General features: G+C 44.9%; 1 protein-coding gene across 1 annotated transcript in view; it reads left to right on the plus strand.

Annotated features, from left to right (window-relative positions):
- The first annotated feature begins 7,022 nt into the window (after positions 1 to 7,022).
- The window catches only part of TNFRSF11A (TNF receptor superfamily member 11a), a 33,348-nt gene continuing 21,100 nt past the window's right edge, over positions 7,023 to 19,270 (plus strand). Inside the window, exons 1-5 of the mRNA XM_068562470.1 lie at positions 7,023 to 7,040; positions 8,231 to 8,312; positions 10,131 to 10,256; positions 15,313 to 15,456; positions 18,335 to 18,428. Of these exons, the coding sequence (XP_068418571.1) occupies positions 7,023 to 7,040; positions 8,231 to 8,312; positions 10,131 to 10,256; positions 15,313 to 15,456; positions 18,335 to 18,428 (464 nt within the window). The remainder of the gene's footprint in view (positions 7,041 to 8,230; positions 8,313 to 10,130; positions 10,257 to 15,312; positions 15,457 to 18,334; positions 18,429 to 19,270) is intronic.

Consider the following 19,270-nt stretch of genomic DNA (forward strand, 5'->3'; position numbering starts at 1 on the left):
GGCTTCTCCTTGCAGTGGCTTCTCTTGTTGCAGAGCACGGGCTTTAGGTGCACTGGCTTCAGTAGTTGTGGCACCAGGGCTCCGTAGTTGTGGCTCTTGGGCTCTAGAGCACAGGCTCAGGCTCAGTAGTTGTGGCACACGGGCTCAGTTGCTCCACGGCCTGTGGGATCTTTCCGGACCAGGGCTCGAACCCGTGTCTCCTGCATTGGCATGCGGATTCTTAACCACTGCACCACCAGGGAAGTCCCGAGCCTCACTTTTAGCAGCAGAATTTTTTTTTCAAGAGCTGTGTGTAAAATATATTTCTGTAAAGTGAATTGTAGTATTTTGGACACTCAGGGAGTTTTCTATTTAAACCCTCTGATTCTCTGTATCCACTTCCATCATGACTTAGACCACATACCTGGCTTGTATAACGTGGGGTCTTCACACTCTTAACATGTTCCACAGTTCAGTGTTCTCCAGGGAGTGTGCGGGGTGATCTGCTGGGGTGCACAAGAGATCCCCAAAAGCTGCTCCTTTATTTTCTTTGCCTCTTTAATTGATAACATACTATCTTCATAGGTGCCATAGGTAATGTTCTGAAGTATGAAATGTGAAGCTTTGGTTTGTGCAAAAGAAAAACAAGTCTGATGTTTTCTTTGTAAACCTGTAAGCTTGAAATTCTTTCTGCTTGAAATTCTGCTTGAAATTCTGAGTTTTTCTAAAATGAAAATGTCTAGAAGGGCATTTGGTCATAACTCGATTCTGTCCCAGTTGACAGAAATCACTGACAGAGTCTAGGAAACGCTTTATCAGCAGAAGCTTTGAGTAAGCTCGCTCCTTCCCCAGCCCAGCTTCTGTCCCCATCACTGACTGAAGCTCCAGACAGAAAGCCGCTACCATGACTCGGGCCACCTGCCACCATTTCAGTCTCATGAGAAAGCACTTCTTTATGTGAAGTCAAACATGCTTTAAAAAAAAATAAACCTTTTGGATTAAAAACATGTTTCTCTGGGAATTCCCTGGCGGTGCAGTGGTTAGGACTCCACGCTTCCACTGCAGGGGGCACAAGTTCTATTCCCAGTCAGGGAATTAAGATCCCACAAGCCTTGAGGTGCAGCCAAAAAAAACCCCCCAAAAATCATGTTTTTCCAATTGCCCAGCTGAAACACTCTGCCATCAGCTTTTGTCATCAGAGCCATGTTAAAACTAAACAGGGATGGTACGCTCAGGAAAATTGCCAGGACTTCAGAATTTTTCTACGAGTCCCTGGTCTCTTTTCCACCCTCTTTCCTTTTTCTGTCACACTCCTTTCCCTCCAGGCCCCCACCAGGGAACAATCTGATAAAAGTAATTGATGTTCACCGATTCTGCCCAGGTGCCCACAGTAGCATCCCCCCTACCGACCGCCATCCAGGTGCGCGCCCCTGTGCTGAGTGAGTGACACAATTCCCGTCCCACCTCATTCCCCCAGCTACCTGCTAGAAAGGTCCTTCACTTCAGAGTGAGAAAGCAGAGCCTTCATTTTTCCTGAGTATTGCCACTTGCCATTGCTACATCATTTTCCATGAATTATACCATCTCATCCTCACTGCAGTGGGATGGGTGCAATTATTAGCCCCATTTTACAGGTGAAGAGACTGAGGCTTAGAACTGACTTTGTTTCCCCTTGTCCTCAAATTGTAGAAATGTAGACGGTTTTATTACAGAAATGTCAGGCATTCATCTATCCAGGCCAATCTGGAAGCTCAACTCTAAGAGCTGCCCTGGGTGGAAGAATCCTGTCCTGAAGCCTGCCCTGCCCTAACCAACCAGGGGAGCTACCTGGCCAGGCAGCTTCTTCCGTCTTCACCAGCGCACTGGTACCATGCTCCCTTCTCCCTGTGTCCTTCTGGCCCTGGCCTCTGGTCTGGTAAATCCCTACATTCTGGCATGTCAGACTTTACTTAAGTTAGTGTTTCATTTCTCCGTTTTCTCTAGAAACCTGCCTTATCTGATGTGCAAGCTCCAAATGATTCCTCTATGATATCCACTTCCAGTTCTGAACCGAGAAGCATGACAGTGGATGCTTTCTTTGCAGTAACAGACATATAACTGTGCCATGTTCAAGAGTAGTAAGCCGGATAAAATAGAGCAGGGCCACTGGAAGCTTCTGGAGAAATGGAGCTAAGAAAGGGACCAAACTGGGCAGGTCCCCTAGAACATCTCGGTTGAAAGGGTCTGTGTTTGGATTCACTAACTGAAATGCTTTTTCTGTTTTTTTAATTATTTATTTATTTATTTATTTATTTATTTATTTTTGGCTGTGTTGGGTCTTCGTTTCTGTGCTAGGGCTTTCTCCAGTTGCGGCAAGCGGGGGCCACTCTTCATCGCGGTGTGCGGGCCTCTCACTGTCGCGGCTTCTCTTGTTGCGGAGCACAGGCTCCAGACGTGCAGGCTCAGTAGTTGTGGCTCACGGGCTTAGTTGCTGCGCGGCATGTGGGATCCTCCCAGACCAGGGCTCGAACCCGTGTCCCCTCCGTCGGCAGGCAGATTCTCAACCACTGCGCCACCAGGGAAGCCCCTAACTGAAATGTTTTGAGGGGAGAAACTTAGACCTCGTCTCTGGCCTGACTGCTCAGCCAGCTAAAAAAACAGACATTCAAAGAAATGGACAAGGAACAACATTTGTTTTTCGGTTCCTCTGGTCTGTGACTGAGACCTTTTATTTGTTTGTTGTTCATTTATTTCTAAAAACAAGAGGCTTCAGAGAGAAACAATTTCCTGGTGTGAGACCCTCATAGTAAAGCCACTTTCTTGGTGTTCTCGGGAACACAGGTCACTAGTAATTGATTTCTATTCTATTCTGGATTAGAGCACTTTTCATTCGTGACTTTCTTTAAGGATATTTTTTTCAAGGGCAGCAGAACTATTAGGTGTTATTTTCACATTCAGTAGTTTCTCTCTTAAGAAAAACCACATCTTTCAGTTTGACTGTAACATTCAGAAATTTGATACCATCTTTACTTAATTTACAGCCAAATTCTCAAATATAGTCATGGATGATATTTTATAAAATGAAATCTATGGAAAATCCCTCATTTGTTCTTCTGGGTTGGGTTCTTTTCCCCTTGGTTTGACAGAAGGAGCCAAGCTTCTTTCTGTTTTGTTATATGTCATCATGAATTTTTAGTAGAGCAGAAAAGTAATTTTAGTATTCATAATGGCTTTCACTACAATTGGGTTGATTAACAGCACGAAAAATAAATATTTAAGTCCACCTTCCCTCCAGGATTCTGAATACAGATCCTCCAGTCTCTGCAGCTCAGCTCACAGAAATATTTTGTTTCTTCAGCTTGGGGTTTCTCAGGGTTAGACCCAACATGGCATTGCATTGGGAAATAAATCCACGGAGCTTTATAAAGACAATTTTGATTTACAATTTATTATCTCCCTCCGGCCTCCCAAAGCCTTGCACAGACTGTGGACATGCTTATTCCAGAAGAGTTTGTCAGCCGTTAAAATTAAATACCAGCCCGTATGCCCTGAAACAAATATACACATGACACAAAACACACAAGAAAGTGAGGCAACAGCTGGCCAATAAATCAGATGTATTGTCTTGCCATTTTAACTCCTTTATTTAGACGTTCCAAGGAATTTATATGGGGGGAAAGGAAAGGCAGGGGATGTAAAGGATACTTGCTATAAACAGACTCTAGTGTTTCTTTATACATTCAGGGGAAGTCTGTTAGAAAGCAGAAGTTAGTCGATGTAAACTCTGTGGGCCAAACATTACTTCTGTAGTTTATTGACTAAGAACTGTGGTAGGACATGGCTGGTTTTTTATGAGACTTCTAAGAACCATGCATGAATCAAATCGTATTCCCCAAAACACAAGCACTGCAACGGACCTGATTTTGAATGTATGTGACTGTATTCTTTATTCAATAAATAGACATTTTAGAAGTGGTTCTGCTTTATTTGCTTCATGAAACCAACGATGGTTCAGAAGCTCTATTGTTTTAGAGGGAAACAGGTCAATCCTGAAGGCAAACTAGACAAAAACGTAGGTAACTCAAAGTTTGTACGTCTCAACTCGGTCACCAAAGGCCTTCTCTTGCTACATCTTGGGCAAAGAGAGGAGACTGTAGGTGGTTGACAAAATCACCCCATGAACCGAAAATCTGCAGCCTTCTGCTGGATCCCCCCACTCCCTGGGAGGTTGCTTCCAAAACACTGAAGCAGGAACATGTTTTTATCAAATTACTGCCTTACTAGGATTGCTACCAATAATAAGAGCTACCACCTCATAACCATTGGGAGCTTGGTCTTGGGGGCTAGAGTCAGGCCCAAATTCTGAGCTGTTGGGAGGCAAGGGCCAGAGGACCAGGAGGGGCTTGAGCAGCCTGGTGGCTCTCCCAGCTGCTGTTGAGATGGGAGATGTCAGAGCTAGAATCTGTAGGAAAAAGAAGGGGTCATACCGTATGCTAACACATATATATATTGAATCTAAAAAAAAAAAAAGGTTCTGAAGAACCTAGGGGCAGGACAGGAATAAAGATGCAGACGTAGAGAATGAACTTGAGGACACAGGGAGGGGGAAGGGTAAGCTGGGACGAAGTGAGAGAGTGGCATGGACATATATACACTACCAAATGTAAAATAGATAGCTAGTGGGAAGCAGCCGCATAGAACAGGGAGATCACCTCAGCTCGGTGCTTTGTGACCACCTAGAGGGGTGGGATAGGGAGGGTGGGAGGGAGACGCAAGAGGGAGGAGCTATGGGGATATGTGTATATGTATAGCTGATTCACTTTGTTATACAGCAGAAACTAACACACCATTGTAAAGCAATTATACTCCAATAAACATGTTAAAAAAGAAAAAGAAGGGGTCAGACTGGGAGGGGCTGAAGGGCATCCGTTCATTCACATCAAAAAAACGCCAGTCTGGGGATGTACTTGGCAGGCTATCCAGACAGAGGGAGGCTGGTGTCAAGGAGATCCAGCTCAGGCTAACCGGAAACCGAGCCCAAGAAGGTTGGACGCGGAGACTTGGGATCGGGGAGGCAGGCAGGCAGAGCCCATCTGGTCTGTATCATGGAGGGACAAGTGCGCAGGGGATCAGCAAAAGGTGACAGGCCAGGGTGTCCAAGATCTGGATTTCCTAATAGTTACAAATGCGGGGACTGCAGTGCAGAGAGCAAACCACAGGGTTCCTGGACGTGGAGCTCGGGATCAGAGTGAGACCAGCACAGGGCAAGCTTTACATGCTGTGTGAGGTCCGGGGAGCTGCACATCCTCTAATAAGAGGGTCATCCTAGAGCTGCAGCTCTGCCAGTGGGGGAAAAGAAGCAGAGAGGCAGGACAAGAGAAGGAAAAAAACAACAAAGGCACATCTTGCCTTCCGAAGGTGTAGGCCTCCTACAGAGAGTTTTCCAGATTCTTTTTATTTACCCACAAACCACATTTCGTTAACCATAACTATGTATGTATGTTGCCTTTTGAGTTGTATATTTATTGCCATTTTGAAGGTTTGAAGGTATACTGCGAAGTATCTGATGTAACTCAAGAATAAAGTAGGGTTCAGTTTAAGCTATACCTTAAATTAGATAAGTTCCATAATTTTCTGCCTCACCGTAGCCAATTCTCCCAGTAGCAGAATTGCTTATGCAACTTAAAAGATCTGTAATCCTAGAGCTGTGTCAAGCAGACATATCAGTTTTGGAGTGATGAAGGTGTTCCGGAATTAGACAGCAGCGGTGGTTGCACAACTTTGTGAATATACAAAAAAAAAAAACACTGAATCGCACCCTTTGAAAGGGTGAGTTTCATGGTATGTGAATTATATCTCCATTTTTTAAAAAAGAAGACACGTCCAGGTGTAAAGGCACAGTAAGCTTAGGAGACAGATGTGGATTCTAAGGAATAATCTGTGAAAATCTGTTTAAGAGCTAGGACATCTGGTCACCTCTGGAATCAGTAGCTCCCCCATTTTTGCTAGGAGGTTTTACGCTCCTGGGTTAGACGGTGGATGGGTTGAATGAATCACTGCCACTCTCCTAAACGTGTAAACAGATTGTCCACACATTCAGGTCAGTGATGCTCACCAGGTACCAGGATTTGGAGCCCAGGGCACAGCCTGTAGCACCTGACAGAGCTTCTGAGCTGCTGCTTCGGGGGAGTCCTTTTACCAAATTCCCCTAAAAAGAAGCTGTGTGTGTAGTACAGACAAAGTCTGTGCTTATCTTACGGAGACTCTTGCAGCTTTCTTATGGGTCAGAAGCAATCGACCTTTATCTCCAACCACACGTTTCTCTTGTTTGCCTTTGTCATCAGCATCGCAGGAGCGCTCACATATCATCAGGCTCAGACAGATCCTGTTTGTGAGACGAAAGTTGCAGTGACCGAATTCAGCTTCACCGTTTTGCCTCTGTGCATCTTTCTTCTGTGTGCACACATTACCGTGCCAGGCGCAGAGAAACAGATTCCTATAAAAACAAAGAGAAAAAGAGACCCGAAAGGAGAGGTGGGGTGCTTTCTGTTACATCGTTCTTCCTAATGTTCAGTGGGCTCACTGCACTGTCCACCAGACCCCGTCATGTGGTGAATGCTCGGGGAACATCAATCCATGTTATCAGGGGTCCACGGAGAGTGTTAGACAGGTCTCGGAAGCAAGTCCAAATACAACCTTCCTGGCATACCTGGCTCCAGAAGCACATCTGACCTTCTCATCAGCCTCAGAGTAACTGTCCCTGGCCCCAGCCCTCCTGGAAGCCCTTTACCTGGCCTGGGGGAGGTCGGAGAGGTCCATACTGGGGGCCTCCTGCACACCCTACTCAGCTAGCCTGGGCTCTTCTGGGTGTGGTGCTCTCTCTGGAAAACTTCCTTCATAACTGAGGTATTGTGAGGATGCACAGCTTCTTCCAAGCTACACTATTTCTACACCTCCCATCCAAGCTCTTTAATAGGCAGGTGAAGCCCTCTGATTGCTCTGACCGTCCTTGGTGTCGTCTCCCAGGACTCTGCTGATGGTCTCCACTGCCAGCCCCACCCGACATGCCACTTCAGGCCTCAGTATCCCTGTTTGAACATCTCACACTCTGCCAAAGACGGCTTCCTTGCCCTGCCCCCCACTTCCACGGGCCAGTTCCTTTTTCCTCATCTGGCTAAGTTCTTTTTTATCCTGTGAGCCTGTGCTCGCTTGTCACACTCCTTGGGACACCTCCCCTGGCCTTCAGCTGAGGGAGGGACCCGCCTGGCTCCATCATAGCACTCACCCTGGTGTGCGGAAGTCCCTTGAGGGCAAGGTTGTAACTTTGGATCCCTGGGACCCAGCAGGAAGCGGACCCTTGGTATGCATAGTGTGAAGTCTGTGCAGCTGAGCCCAACACTTCCACTTCATCGTTCAGTCTGTAACTCCACTGCCTGCCTGTCAACAGGAATGTGTGGGGTTTTTTTCTGACATTGAGAAAGCTGACAAAGAAAAGAGCTTTTCTGTGGCAAACTGATAAGAATCTGAGTGATTGTAGGGGACTTGGCTTTTTGTTTTGTTCTGCTTAGATGAGCAGACTTGGAAATTAATATTGGTATTAGAATCATACAGAAAGGAGACAAGGTTCCAAGAGCTGAAGCAGCTTGTCCGGGATCCCTCAGCCAGCGGGCGGTCGGTCAGGGCTCCTGGCTGTAAGCCAGAAGGCTTCCTGTAACCCCTTGCTGTCCCACTTTTTCAGATTCTCTGCATGTTTAAAATTTTAAAAGGTAAGCGGTATTAAGCATCTTTTTAAAATCAGAGCTAGCTTGTAAGACCACAGCTGGCCTCCCCTGGTATAAGACACGTATTAAGAGGCCCTACTCTGTCCTACAGTTTTATGACCAAAGTGGACTGAGCAAACTGTCCACCATGTGATGACACAGAAGTGGGACCAATTTTGTACATGGGTTGTGTAAAGCGGCTTTCAACCTTCTGTGTACCATTTGTAAATTTCCCTTTCATCCGGCCTATTACCATGAGCATGACCGAAATTGTTTTAAATGCTTAAATGGATTTTGGTGCCAGAATCATTGGTTTTGTACATTGTTAGGGAGAAATGGGCTAGAATAGGAAAGTGACATCTTTGGGAGGGGGTTGGTATTATGCAGAGCAGTTTCAGACTGTTTATGGTGATTTCTTATACTTTTCAGAAATGTGAGTCAGTAATTCACTTTTTGTTTTCTCTAGAAAGAACTTGTGCCTAATCTCCACCTGATGCGCATTTTCTCTTTAGGTGACTTTTCAGATCACCTCTCCGTGTGCTAGCGAGAGGCATTACGAGCACCTGGGGCGATGCTGTCGCAAATGTGAACCAGGTTTGTGCTTCGAAACCTCCTGTCATTGTCCTCCAGAAGTGGGTGGGGTTCTTTGTTTAATCTAAGGAACCATTTCTATCCTGCCAGACAAAAAAAGAAATTGGGTAGGCGTTTTACGGCAGTGGCAGGTAGTGGTGTTTGTCACTCTGAAGACAAAAACTTTTCTCTCAGTAGATGAAATCACTTAAAAATCAAGAGCAATTTCAGAAACTGGTACTTAGATTAAGTACATGCCGGACCGTGAATTAAGTACCAGCTTTCCAAAACGCTGTTTCTTGAGAAGGCAAGATGGTTGTTTTTGTTTGTTTTTTTTTAAATTATTTATTTATTTATTTATTTATGGCTGTGTTGGGTCTTCGTTTCTGTGCCAGGGCTTTCTCTAGTTGCGGCAAGTGGGGGCCACTCTTCGTCGCGGTGCGCGGGCCTCTCACTGTCGCGGCCTCTCTTGTTGCGGAGCACAGGCTCCAGACGCGCAGCCTCAGTAGTTGTGGCTCACGGACCCAGTTGCTCCGCGGCATGTGGGATCTTCCCAGACCAGGGCTCGAACCCGTGTCCCCTGCATTGGCAGGCAGATTCTCAACCGCTGCGCCACCAGGGAAGCCCCCCAAGATGGTTTTTGAAACTCTGTTTTAGAAGTTTGTGATTCAAACTCTCAAAATATGAGGTACAACTCTTATTTAAAAGTATTATTTTGGGAAATTCCCTGGCGGTCCAGTGGTTAGGACTTGGCACTTTCACTGCCAAGGTCCCAGGCTCGATTCCTGGTGGGGGAACTAAGATACTGCAAGCCATGCGGTGTGGCCAAAAAAAAAAAGTATTATTTTCACAGAAATTAGCAGGGGATGGGGGTGGTAATCTATCCTAGAATCACTGCTAAAAGTTGCCGAAACCCTGTTATAACTCCTCCGCACAATACCTGCTGAGGGGTAGACGGTGGACTGGTCACCACTTCCCCAAAGTTGTTCTGCCAGAAGGTGACCAGGTGTTTCTATGGCCTCAGTGAAGCCCCACGTCCAGAGGGTCCTCACTCACTCACTGTTCTGGGGAGAGGAGGAGAGCTTTGCGGGAAAGGTGCTTACCTTATAACAAGATCCTTTAGATATTTCAGCTACAAGTATTTTTGGGGGTTCTTAGAATGAAGATCCAGTGATTTTCATGCATGCATGTGTGTGTGTGTGTGTGTGTGTGTGTGTGTGTGTATTACTCTCTGATCAAACTAAGTTAACCGTGAGCCCACAGTATACTTGGGACAAAAGAAGTTAACCATCCAGGTTGACAGTAGAGGGGTTTTGAAGATGGGAGGGGAAGGGTGAGAGGAAGTTCCTCTTGCTTAGCCCCCAGGGAACCCCTCAAGTTCTGCAGGCACTAGTTTGAAAACCATAGTTCTTTTCCTTAGTCAGCAGAGGTTTGGGGTGGAAGGGGTGATCCTTTACTTAGAAGATCTAAAAGACTGTCGTGCACACAGGCACAGCAAACCCAGGAGAGGTTATGTGAGCCAGCCGGGAGGCCTGAGGAGCCCTCGCTGTGAGATGTGGTCTTATCTCATGTATCAGTCTACCTTTGGGGGATGTCCTGGGATCATGGTCATGTAAGGGCTCCAGTAGATGGGTGCTTTTTTTTTTTTTTGGCCACACCCCGTGGCTTGCAGGATCTTAGTTCCCTGACCAGGGATTGAGCCTGGGCCCACAGCAGTGAAAGCACGGAGTCCTTACCACTGGACCACCAGGGAATTCCCAGATTGGTGCATTTTTGTTGATTTGTTGGCTTTTTTGGGAGGGAGTATTTTTGATTGGTGCATGTTTCCCCTTCTAATTTAAGGAAAGTACTTGTCTTCCAAATGCACTGCTACCTCTGAAAGCGTCTGTCTGCCCTGTGGCCCAGATGAATACCTGGACACCTGGAATGAAGAAGATAAATGCTTGCTGCATAAAGTTTGTGATACAGGTGAGTCAGTCATGTTGGGGGCTGTGTGGATAAATGATATTTTTAAATACAGCAATACTGTCTCTTTTAGGGGCCATGGGAAGAAGTTCTGACCACAGAACCCCAGAAAGATGTGCTTCGGATCCCAGAAGGATTGTGTTAAAATTCTTCATGTAGAACTTCTGTTCTGGAATAGTTTTGTTTTGTTTTGTTTTTATTGAAGTATAGGTGATTTACAGTGTTGTGTTAGTTTCAGCTATACAGCAAAGTGATTCAGATATATATATATATATATCTGAATATTTATATCTCCAATATTTCCTGTAAAGGGGTTATTAGATCTAGAAGGCTGATCAGAATCTGGGCTTTTCTGCTTGTTTTTGACAAAACTCCTTAAAAGGTGAGCATATGTGGTGATGTCAGTACTCACAAAGTAGCTGCTTCTCTCTCTTTTGGGTGATATTAGCAGCTGTTGATGATCATGGCCTAGATCCATTTTCATTAGGGGCTGCAGAAAGGTGATGTTCTAATTCCATCATCCCTTCTTCCTTTATTGGCTGGAATGCTTTCTTTTTTTTTAAATACATTTATTTATTTATTTATTTATTTTTGGCTGTGTTGGGTCTTAGTTTCTGTGCGAGGGCTTTCTCTAGTTGCGGCGAGCAGGGGCCACTCTTCATCGCGGTGCGCGGGCCTCTCACTGTCGTGGCCCCTCCCGTTGCGGAGCACAGGCTCCAGACGCACAGGCTCAGTAGTTGTGGCTCACAGGCTTAGTTGCTCTGCGGCATGTGGGATCTTCCCAGACCAGGGCTCGAACCCGTGTCCCCTGCATTGGCAGGCAGATTCTTAACCACTGCGCCACCAGGGAAGCCCCTGGAATGCTTTCTAAAGAGAAACTTCCCTCATCAACGGGTTGTTACCCTGAAGTACAGTATATACAGGAAAGGCAGAATGACTGCTTGTAACTTTATTTACCACTTTTCAAAATAATGACTCGATCACCAAGTCGTCTCCAAAGGATTTGTATGAATATTATGAACTCATGCATTTATGTATTTGAGGTGTTTTAATCTGTTGCGGTTACTAGTTTTACTGGTGCTTGGATTATCTCACCTCTCCCAGGTGGCCCCCAAGTCTTTCGATGTGGCCCCCAGTGTCTTTCTGAGCTCTCTTGCTCCCAGCCTCATCTTGGACGTTTCCTGCCCTGAAGCTGGAATCAGCCATTTCTCCAAGGATTTCTCATTGCTTTCAGCAGAACATCTTATTTAGCAACTTCAGTCTGGGTGCTGGGAAGGCTCATTGCTACTGGATTGATCCTTGTATATAGGTTTGTTTTTTTTTTTTTTTTTCAGTAGACAGAACTAGGAAATAAGCATTTTTCTAAACATCGTAATTTTTCTAAAGTGTTAGAGATAGCTGGCAGATTTTGTCCAGAGAAGGTAACGTGGAAACTCCATTGAGCAGAAGCATCTGATCAAGTCTTTTTTCTTTCCCACTGCTTAGTAATGAGCTTGACTCATTGCTGTCTCTTGGAAAGAAAGATTCACTCTGTCTACTGCCAAAATTGATTAAAGCCCCAAACCTAGTGCATTAAGATATTTAAAAATATGTCAAAATTGTTCATAACCACCCAGGCTTATATGCACTTACTTTTATATATATATATATATATATATATATATATAAATTTATTTATTTTATTTACTTATTTTTGGCTGTGTTGGGTCTTCGTTGCTTCACGCAAGCTTTCTCCAGTTGTGGCGAGCAGGGGCTACTCTTCGTTGGGGTTCGCGGGCTTCTCATTGTGGTGGCTTCTCTTGTTGCGGAGCATGGGCTCTAGGTGCACGGGCTTCAGTAGTTGTGGCTCGCGGGCCGTAGAGGACAGGTTCAGTAGTTGTGGCGCATGGACTTAGTTGCTCCCCGGCACGTGGGATCTTCCTGGACCAGGGCTCGAACCCGTGTCCCCTGCATTGGCAGGAGGATTCTTAACCTCTGCACCACCAGGGAAGTCCACATGCACTTACTTTTGAGTGGGATACTGGAATTCGAATTTTCCAAGGAAAATGACACTTGTCCGTATGTTCCAGACAGTATGTCCATGTTTATGCAAGTTGGTCTTGGTGCTTCAGATCTGACCTGGGCCTCGGAGAGTGGACACAGAAGGGAGTGGAGACTTCTCAGGTTCACCCAGCTCTGGTCTGAAAAGAATGGGTACAGGTTACCCGACTCACCCACTGAAGGGGCATCACTCAGAGAATGTACCAAATGAGAAGAGACAAAAATTGAGGAGGGAGCTGGGAGGCCTGAATTTCAGGCAGGGGACACAAACTCAAATACTAGAGGGGTGAGGCAGGGGTGTGACCGTGTGGGATGGGCTGGATAGGGATGTGGTAAACTGACAAGTATGTTTTTTGATCAAAACGGAAAATCGTTATTGAGCTCCAGCCAACTGTCACATTGCAGGAATGTAAGCCAGTGCTTCCAGAACTTTTGTTTTTTCAAGAGCAGATGTAAATTCAATTTCAATTGTGAAATGTCCCCAAATAGGGAGACAAATAGTGGCACCACACTGGGTCATTGTGAGGATTATATGACATTTACTGGGCTATAAGGACAGTGCCTGGCCCACAGTAAGTGCTCACTATGTGACTGTCATAAAAATCCCTTCTACCCTGTCCCAAGGCACAGACAGGTCTGTGCCAACGTCTCAGGAAAAAGAAGTCTGTTCTCTCCATCAAAATGCGGGCTGATGCAAAGCCTAAAGAGTAAACGTGGGCATGCAAAATTCAGACAGTAAAGATGATGATCCAAAACTCTTTCTCAAGAGCGTGCCCATAACTGTGTCCCAGCAACTTAACATGCGATCTTATTTAGTCTTCACAATAATCCAGTGTGGCCCTTATGTTCATGCCCATTTTACAGAGGAGAAAACTGAGGTTCAGAATGGTAAAGACACCTGAGGGTAAATCCTGGCTTCTTGCCTTCAGTGGGGCAGAGGAGCCAGATACAAATCAAGACAAGAGTGGCAACATGGTATCTTGCAAATTGCTTAATTTCCCTGGACCTCAGTATTCTCATCTGTAAATTGAGGATGATGTTATATATATTATTTTTTAAATTATTATTAAAATGTGTTCTCATGTGTTTAGAAAAAAAAAAAAAAAAAGAATGGGTACAGGAAGCATTCCCTCCCTGCTGGTTATAACTTGAGACAGTGAAGGAGGGAACAGGTTTCTGGTTTCTTTGTTTTCTCTTGGAACTCTGTCCTAGGCAGTTCAGGCTGCTATAACAGAATACCACAGACTCAGTGGCTTAAACAACAAATATATATACCGAACAGTTCTGGAGGCTGGAAGTCTGGGATAAGGGTACCAGCATGGCGGGGTTCTTGGTGTGTCCCCTATTCCTTGTTTCAAGACAGCCACTTTCTTGTGTCCTCACATAGTGGCGAACAGAGAGAGAGCGGAAGCAAGCTTTGTGCCATCTCTTATTATAAGGGCACTAATCCCATTCATGGGGGGCTCCACCCTCATGACCTAATCACCTCCCAAAGCCCCCACCTCCTAATATCATCACACTGTGGGGGGGGGCGGTTTTAGGATTTCAACATATGAATTTTGAGGGGACACAAACATCAGTCCATAACAAACTCTGATAAGTATTCAGAAATATAAAGTACAAGGGCTGTTTGGACAATCCAGGTGAGATGGGGATGTATAGGAGGAGTAGGAGGTCTGTTTTAAATAAATGTTATTGTGTTGTTTCATGTATGCATGTGTGTGTGCAGGTGATTCTTGTTATTCACGGTAGTTATGTTCTATAAAGTCACCACAAACACTGAGCTAGCAAATACTGAACCACCACTCCTGGGTGGGTGAACATAACCTCATTTTGTATGTGTTTCTATTTAAAGACACCTTATTTAAGAAAAATTATGATTCATTAACAATGAACTCACAATAAACAGCCTTGAACAAAGTTTATCTAATGTATGAATTTTCTCCAGAAGACACATCATCGCCTTCTTGGACTTAGAAACACTCGACAGCACTTCAGCCCTATGCTTGGGGGCCATTTTAAACAGTGAACTCACCAATAAAAAACACAAAAATGCCCAAAATAGGACACTAAATAGACCACAAAAAGGACTCTGATTACCAGTGTGAGAGCTAAAACTAGAAGGCAGTGTCACCCCGTTTGCCCTTGGCGGGGGACATGCATGTCCAGCCAGTGACTCAAAATTTTCGCTGTTCTGCATGTGTTGGAGAATAACTGCAAAAGCGCCAGGAGTTATTGATTTGGGGGTTACGATTAAATTTTAACCAGTAGGCGAAATTGCCAATATGAACCAGCGAATAATGAGGGTCGACTGTGTGTGAGCATTTACCTCTATTCCACAAAAACTGGAAAGGGCCAGGAGGTTTGAGATAAGGAGAGAGCACTTTGCTATGTGTTGTGAGAAAAGAGACAACGAACGTGTTATCCTTAGTTTGGGGGGAGAGATTAATTTCCAAGTATGTCGCCAGGCCCAACCTCCTTACTTTGCCCGTATCTAATCCCACAGTGACGCCTGTTTTCAGGACTGAATAATCCTGCGGCCCTGCAGGATCCCAAGATGAATCCCCAGTCTCCAGAAACCCAATTCTCTTAGGTCTGATTTAGCACTGGTGTTAAGAATGTTTATCACATTTGAATTTACTAAAACTCAAGAAGCTGTGAAGTCGACTATTTTGCATTCGTCAAAATAGTCAATGATCAGAAACTCCCCAGGCCTTAATCTTCCTACCAACATGAAAACTGACTTTTCAAAAACCACAAGACTCTTAATTATTGAGAGAGAGAGAAAAAAACAACAACAACAAAACCTTTTGGGATGTTTTAGTGCCAGCACAGGAAGTGTGAGGGGGAACTTGGGAGTTCCTGAATCCCGGCGTGCTGAGTGATTCATCCGTGCGCTGCGTCCGGGGGGTCTGGGTGGTTTGGGGCTGGTGGTGCTGGAGAGCGAGTGGCACGAGGTGGAAGGTGTGTATCCGCCCTTGCTCCAGCTGCCTCACCGCCCCGTCTTTCTCTCCCGCAGGCAAGGCCCTGGTGGCCGTGGAGCCCGGCAACCGGACGGCTCCGCGGCGCTGCGCCTGCACCGCCGGGTACCACTGGAGCGAGGACTGCCGCTGCTGCCGCCGCAACGCCGAGTGCGCACCCGGCTTCGGCGCCCGGCTCCCGGGTACGAGCCGGGGTCCCGCGTCTGGCGGCGCTCCCCAAAGCCGTGCAAGTACCCCCAGGCCAAAGCGGCCTCTCAGACGGCTTCCCTGAGTCATCACACTCTGCGGGACCAGGGGGCACTGGAGGGGGCTGAGGGTTCCCTGGGAACGGACCCCCGGTTGTGCGCCTCCAGGGGAATGTGAGAGCTCGGCCCACGCGCTCTGCTCAAGGCTTCTCCTTCTGAACCTTCCCATGCCCACTAAGGGGGGAACCGGATCATGCAGGGGTCCCCAAACTTTTTTTAAAACATGTGCACCCCCTTTGGAGAATTTTGAAAAGCCGTGCACCTCCTGCCAAAATTTTAAATACACAGCTAAACATTTTTATTACAAATTGAAAGAGTCGCTTAAGGACTTAGTTTCCAGGGAATTGGAACAGCAGTAAGTTACACTTTCTAAAATATTCAGCGGAATCAAAACATGGGATAGCAACTGAATAACCATCATCATCCATTTAAAAATGCACCGATCGTCTTTAACTATTGGAAATTTTATGTAGTTCTTTTCTCTCCTTTGATTTGTATCCATTTCACCTTCCCCACAGAGTTTTATCCTAATGTATTTTTAAGCTCGGGGGGTTTATACTAATCACCTTTTCATATTCTTTCACATGAAAAAAAATGCACCTATTTGACATTTTAATTTTTAAAAATTTCTTGTGACTCATGGTTCTAACCTTAAAAACATTTCTTCTGGACTGAGTTGTTACTACAGTTATTATTATACACAGTTGGTCCAAAAGATGAATATATTATATTTTGCTATACTATAATTATAAAAGTAAAACACAGGGTTGGGAGAATTAAAAATATTATTCATTTCATTTTGTATGGAGGAAAATGTCCATCACAGAGTCTGACACAGTCAGTCCTTCAAGTAAACCAGACAGGCTTTCTCGTGGGAAGAAGTCTGACGATTTTTTAATTACTAAAATAAATCTCCCTATGACAGCCTGCTCCCTTCTGAATTCTGGTTCTGAGATATAGGCAAGACCCAGAGCCTTTCCAAAAGTTTGTTAGCTGCATGAAAAAGGTGCTGGTCCCTTTCTTCTTTTTTTTTTTTTTTTTTCTGGTCAGTGTTCTCTCTGCTTTGCTCCTTTGGAAATGGTGCATTCTTCAGCAATAGGTGGAGGGTAGAGGGGGTGACGTGGATGACTGAAAATTTTACCCCTGCCTTGCAGTATATTTGAACTCGGAACAACTGAACCTGATCCCAAATACCCCATATCTGCTGTCACACCCTTGCCCTTAATAGATAGGGAAAGACAGAAGCTGTAATGAGGTGCTCTGAATGCAGGAGCTTTCCATCACCAATATTTTGACTTGTTGCTTTGTTTGGCATCTCAGAAGTTTGGCACTATGGTAGGATTTGGAGAAGGTATGAAGTGTGCCTTCTTTTGTAAAGTGGGAGTGTGATTGTGAAAGGAAAAAAGAGAAAGGAGAATGTGCAGGATGCCCCCAGCAGGTCAGTGTTACAAAGAGCAGACATGAAAGTCGTGTCCCTTCAAGCTCTTCGTGACTTGCAGCCCCTTTAGGAAGTCGCTTTGTTTTTAAGGGTTACTCTTCCAGAGGGTGTTTATCTTTTTAAAAGCTGTTTGAATTAATACGAGTGACTAGATGTTAAATGCACCTTTGTTGATATCATTTCAAGGCAAATCAAATTGCTAGAGTAAGGGGTGGGTACCCTACTTATTGAGGCAATTGCAGAAATGAAGAATGTACTTCCCACTTGACTTTGGACAAAGAAAATGTAATTCCTTATTTTAGGGTTTTATTCATGAAAATAAACCACAGAAGTGCTACTAATTTCAAGAGTAATTTGTGGTTTTGGCACAAGCCAGTTGCTTATTATGATATCACATGGTAGCCAATGTCCTTCTTTACAGGAATTACCAAAGGGTCATCATGTGTCAATTGCAGTAAAGGTAATAGACATAGGAAATCTGAGACATTTCCTATTTTGATAACGTAGTTAGTGCGGAATATGAGGGAGGTGAAGACAGCTTACTAACCAGGATCAATTCCTGCTTTCAGTGCTATGGCTTAAGGCGGGGGTCCAAAATCCATCCCACCACTTGTGTTTGTGTAAATAGGATGTTATTGGAACACAGCCCCATCCATTTTTTTTTACTCATTATCTGTGACTTCTTTCACACTACAAGTAATTTGCAGAGACCAGAAGGCCTGCAAAGCCTAAGATATTTATTGTATGGCTCTTTATAGAAAACTGTTACTACCAGCCCTTGGTTTAAGAGAAAGAGACCTATAGTGTAGGTTGGTTCGTTTTTTTCTTTTTTCTTTTTTTTGAAAACTTTGTCAACACTCTGATACTTAGACTGGTGAGAGTATTGATCAGAAAGGGTCAAGACAAGAAGTTTCCTTTAAAAGCGGTAAATGGGCTGCCATTCTCTGTACCCAAAGCCTGGTGTAAGCCCCAAAGGGGAGACAGGGGAGAACAGACAGGTGCTTGACTAAAACAAAACAGATAGCAGGCTCCCTGGCCAGGAAACAAAGGATCCGTGACCAGGACGGTGGCTCTGACCGGCAGAGGGTCCGGACCAGAGAGCTGGATCTAATTCAGATCTAATTCAGATCTGGCGTTGGCGCCCTGACACTGAGCCAGTTCCCCTCTGGACACAGTGCTGTCACCTGCTGTGGGGTCTCGGGCCCTCTGAAGTCTGTGAGGACTTCAGCCACCAGCCGCAGGTGGTGAGGGTGGGAATGGGGAGGCAGGAGACAGGCGGGGCGCTTTTGATCTCTGGTCCTCTGGACCGTCCTCCTGGCCGATCTCTAAGTGTCCTCGTTTGTCTTCTGTTCTTTTGTCCGTTGGTCTTTTTGACAGTGCAGCTCAACAAGGACACGGTGTGCGAACCCTGCCTCACAGGCTACTTCTCCGACGCCCCTTCCTCCACAGAGAAGTGCAAACCCTGGACCAAGTAAGTGACAACGAAGGAACCCAGAGGGTTTGTTGATTTTAAACCCAACTCAGCCTCTGCTGTCTCATCTGTTTTGAAAACAGACTGATTCAGTTTGATGAGGCTTCCTCTGGAAGCCAGGTTCACAACAGAAAAAGTCTGTCAATTGGGCATGAGGGAAATAAACCAGTGCAGCCAATCTTCACCCTGATGTGTGACAGGAGTTGTGTATTGCTTGTTAGATTCAGTTTGACTGAAGCTTTGACTTATAGTTGCAGCTGCTTTTTCCCTTTTTCTAACCTTATTTAGTTGCAAATTACTTAGGATGCTTATTATCACTCACCAGTCCCACTTTTCCCAGCTTCCCAGCATCACTGGTTTACTTGTACAAAGATGTGTGTGTGTGTGGTGTATGTGCAAATAGAAGCTTCCTGTTTAAATAAATGTTTACACACTTGGGGGTTTTTCTTCCGCATAATATATCCTGAAGGAAGCTCATTCCATATTAGTTCACTTAGATCTTTGTGGCTTTTTACAGCTACGTAGTATGTCATCATAGAGATGTACCATAATTTATTTAATAAGCTCTCTATTGATAGTCATTTAAGTGGTTTGCAGTCTTTTGCAGTAGTAAATAAGCTTGCAATGAATCATCTTTTCTATATACTATCTCACACTTATGTGAGTATATCCAGAGTGAAATTCCTGAGTCCTTTCATGGCATGCTTGTTGTTGAATACTCATAATCAATGTCATGATTCTTTTAGTTCCCAATAAATTAATTCTCGTAAAATATTTATTGTCTGATCCACTTATCCAAGTTTTATTTTGAAAAGATTTTCTGTGTTTTCAACTTCGAAAGG

Source organism: Eschrichtius robustus, chromosome 14 (assembly GCF_028021215.1).
Source record: "Eschrichtius robustus isolate mEscRob2 chromosome 14, mEscRob2.pri, whole genome shotgun sequence".
In the NCBI taxonomy this organism is placed as follows: domain Eukaryota; kingdom Metazoa; phylum Chordata; class Mammalia; order Artiodactyla; family Eschrichtiidae; genus Eschrichtius; species Eschrichtius robustus.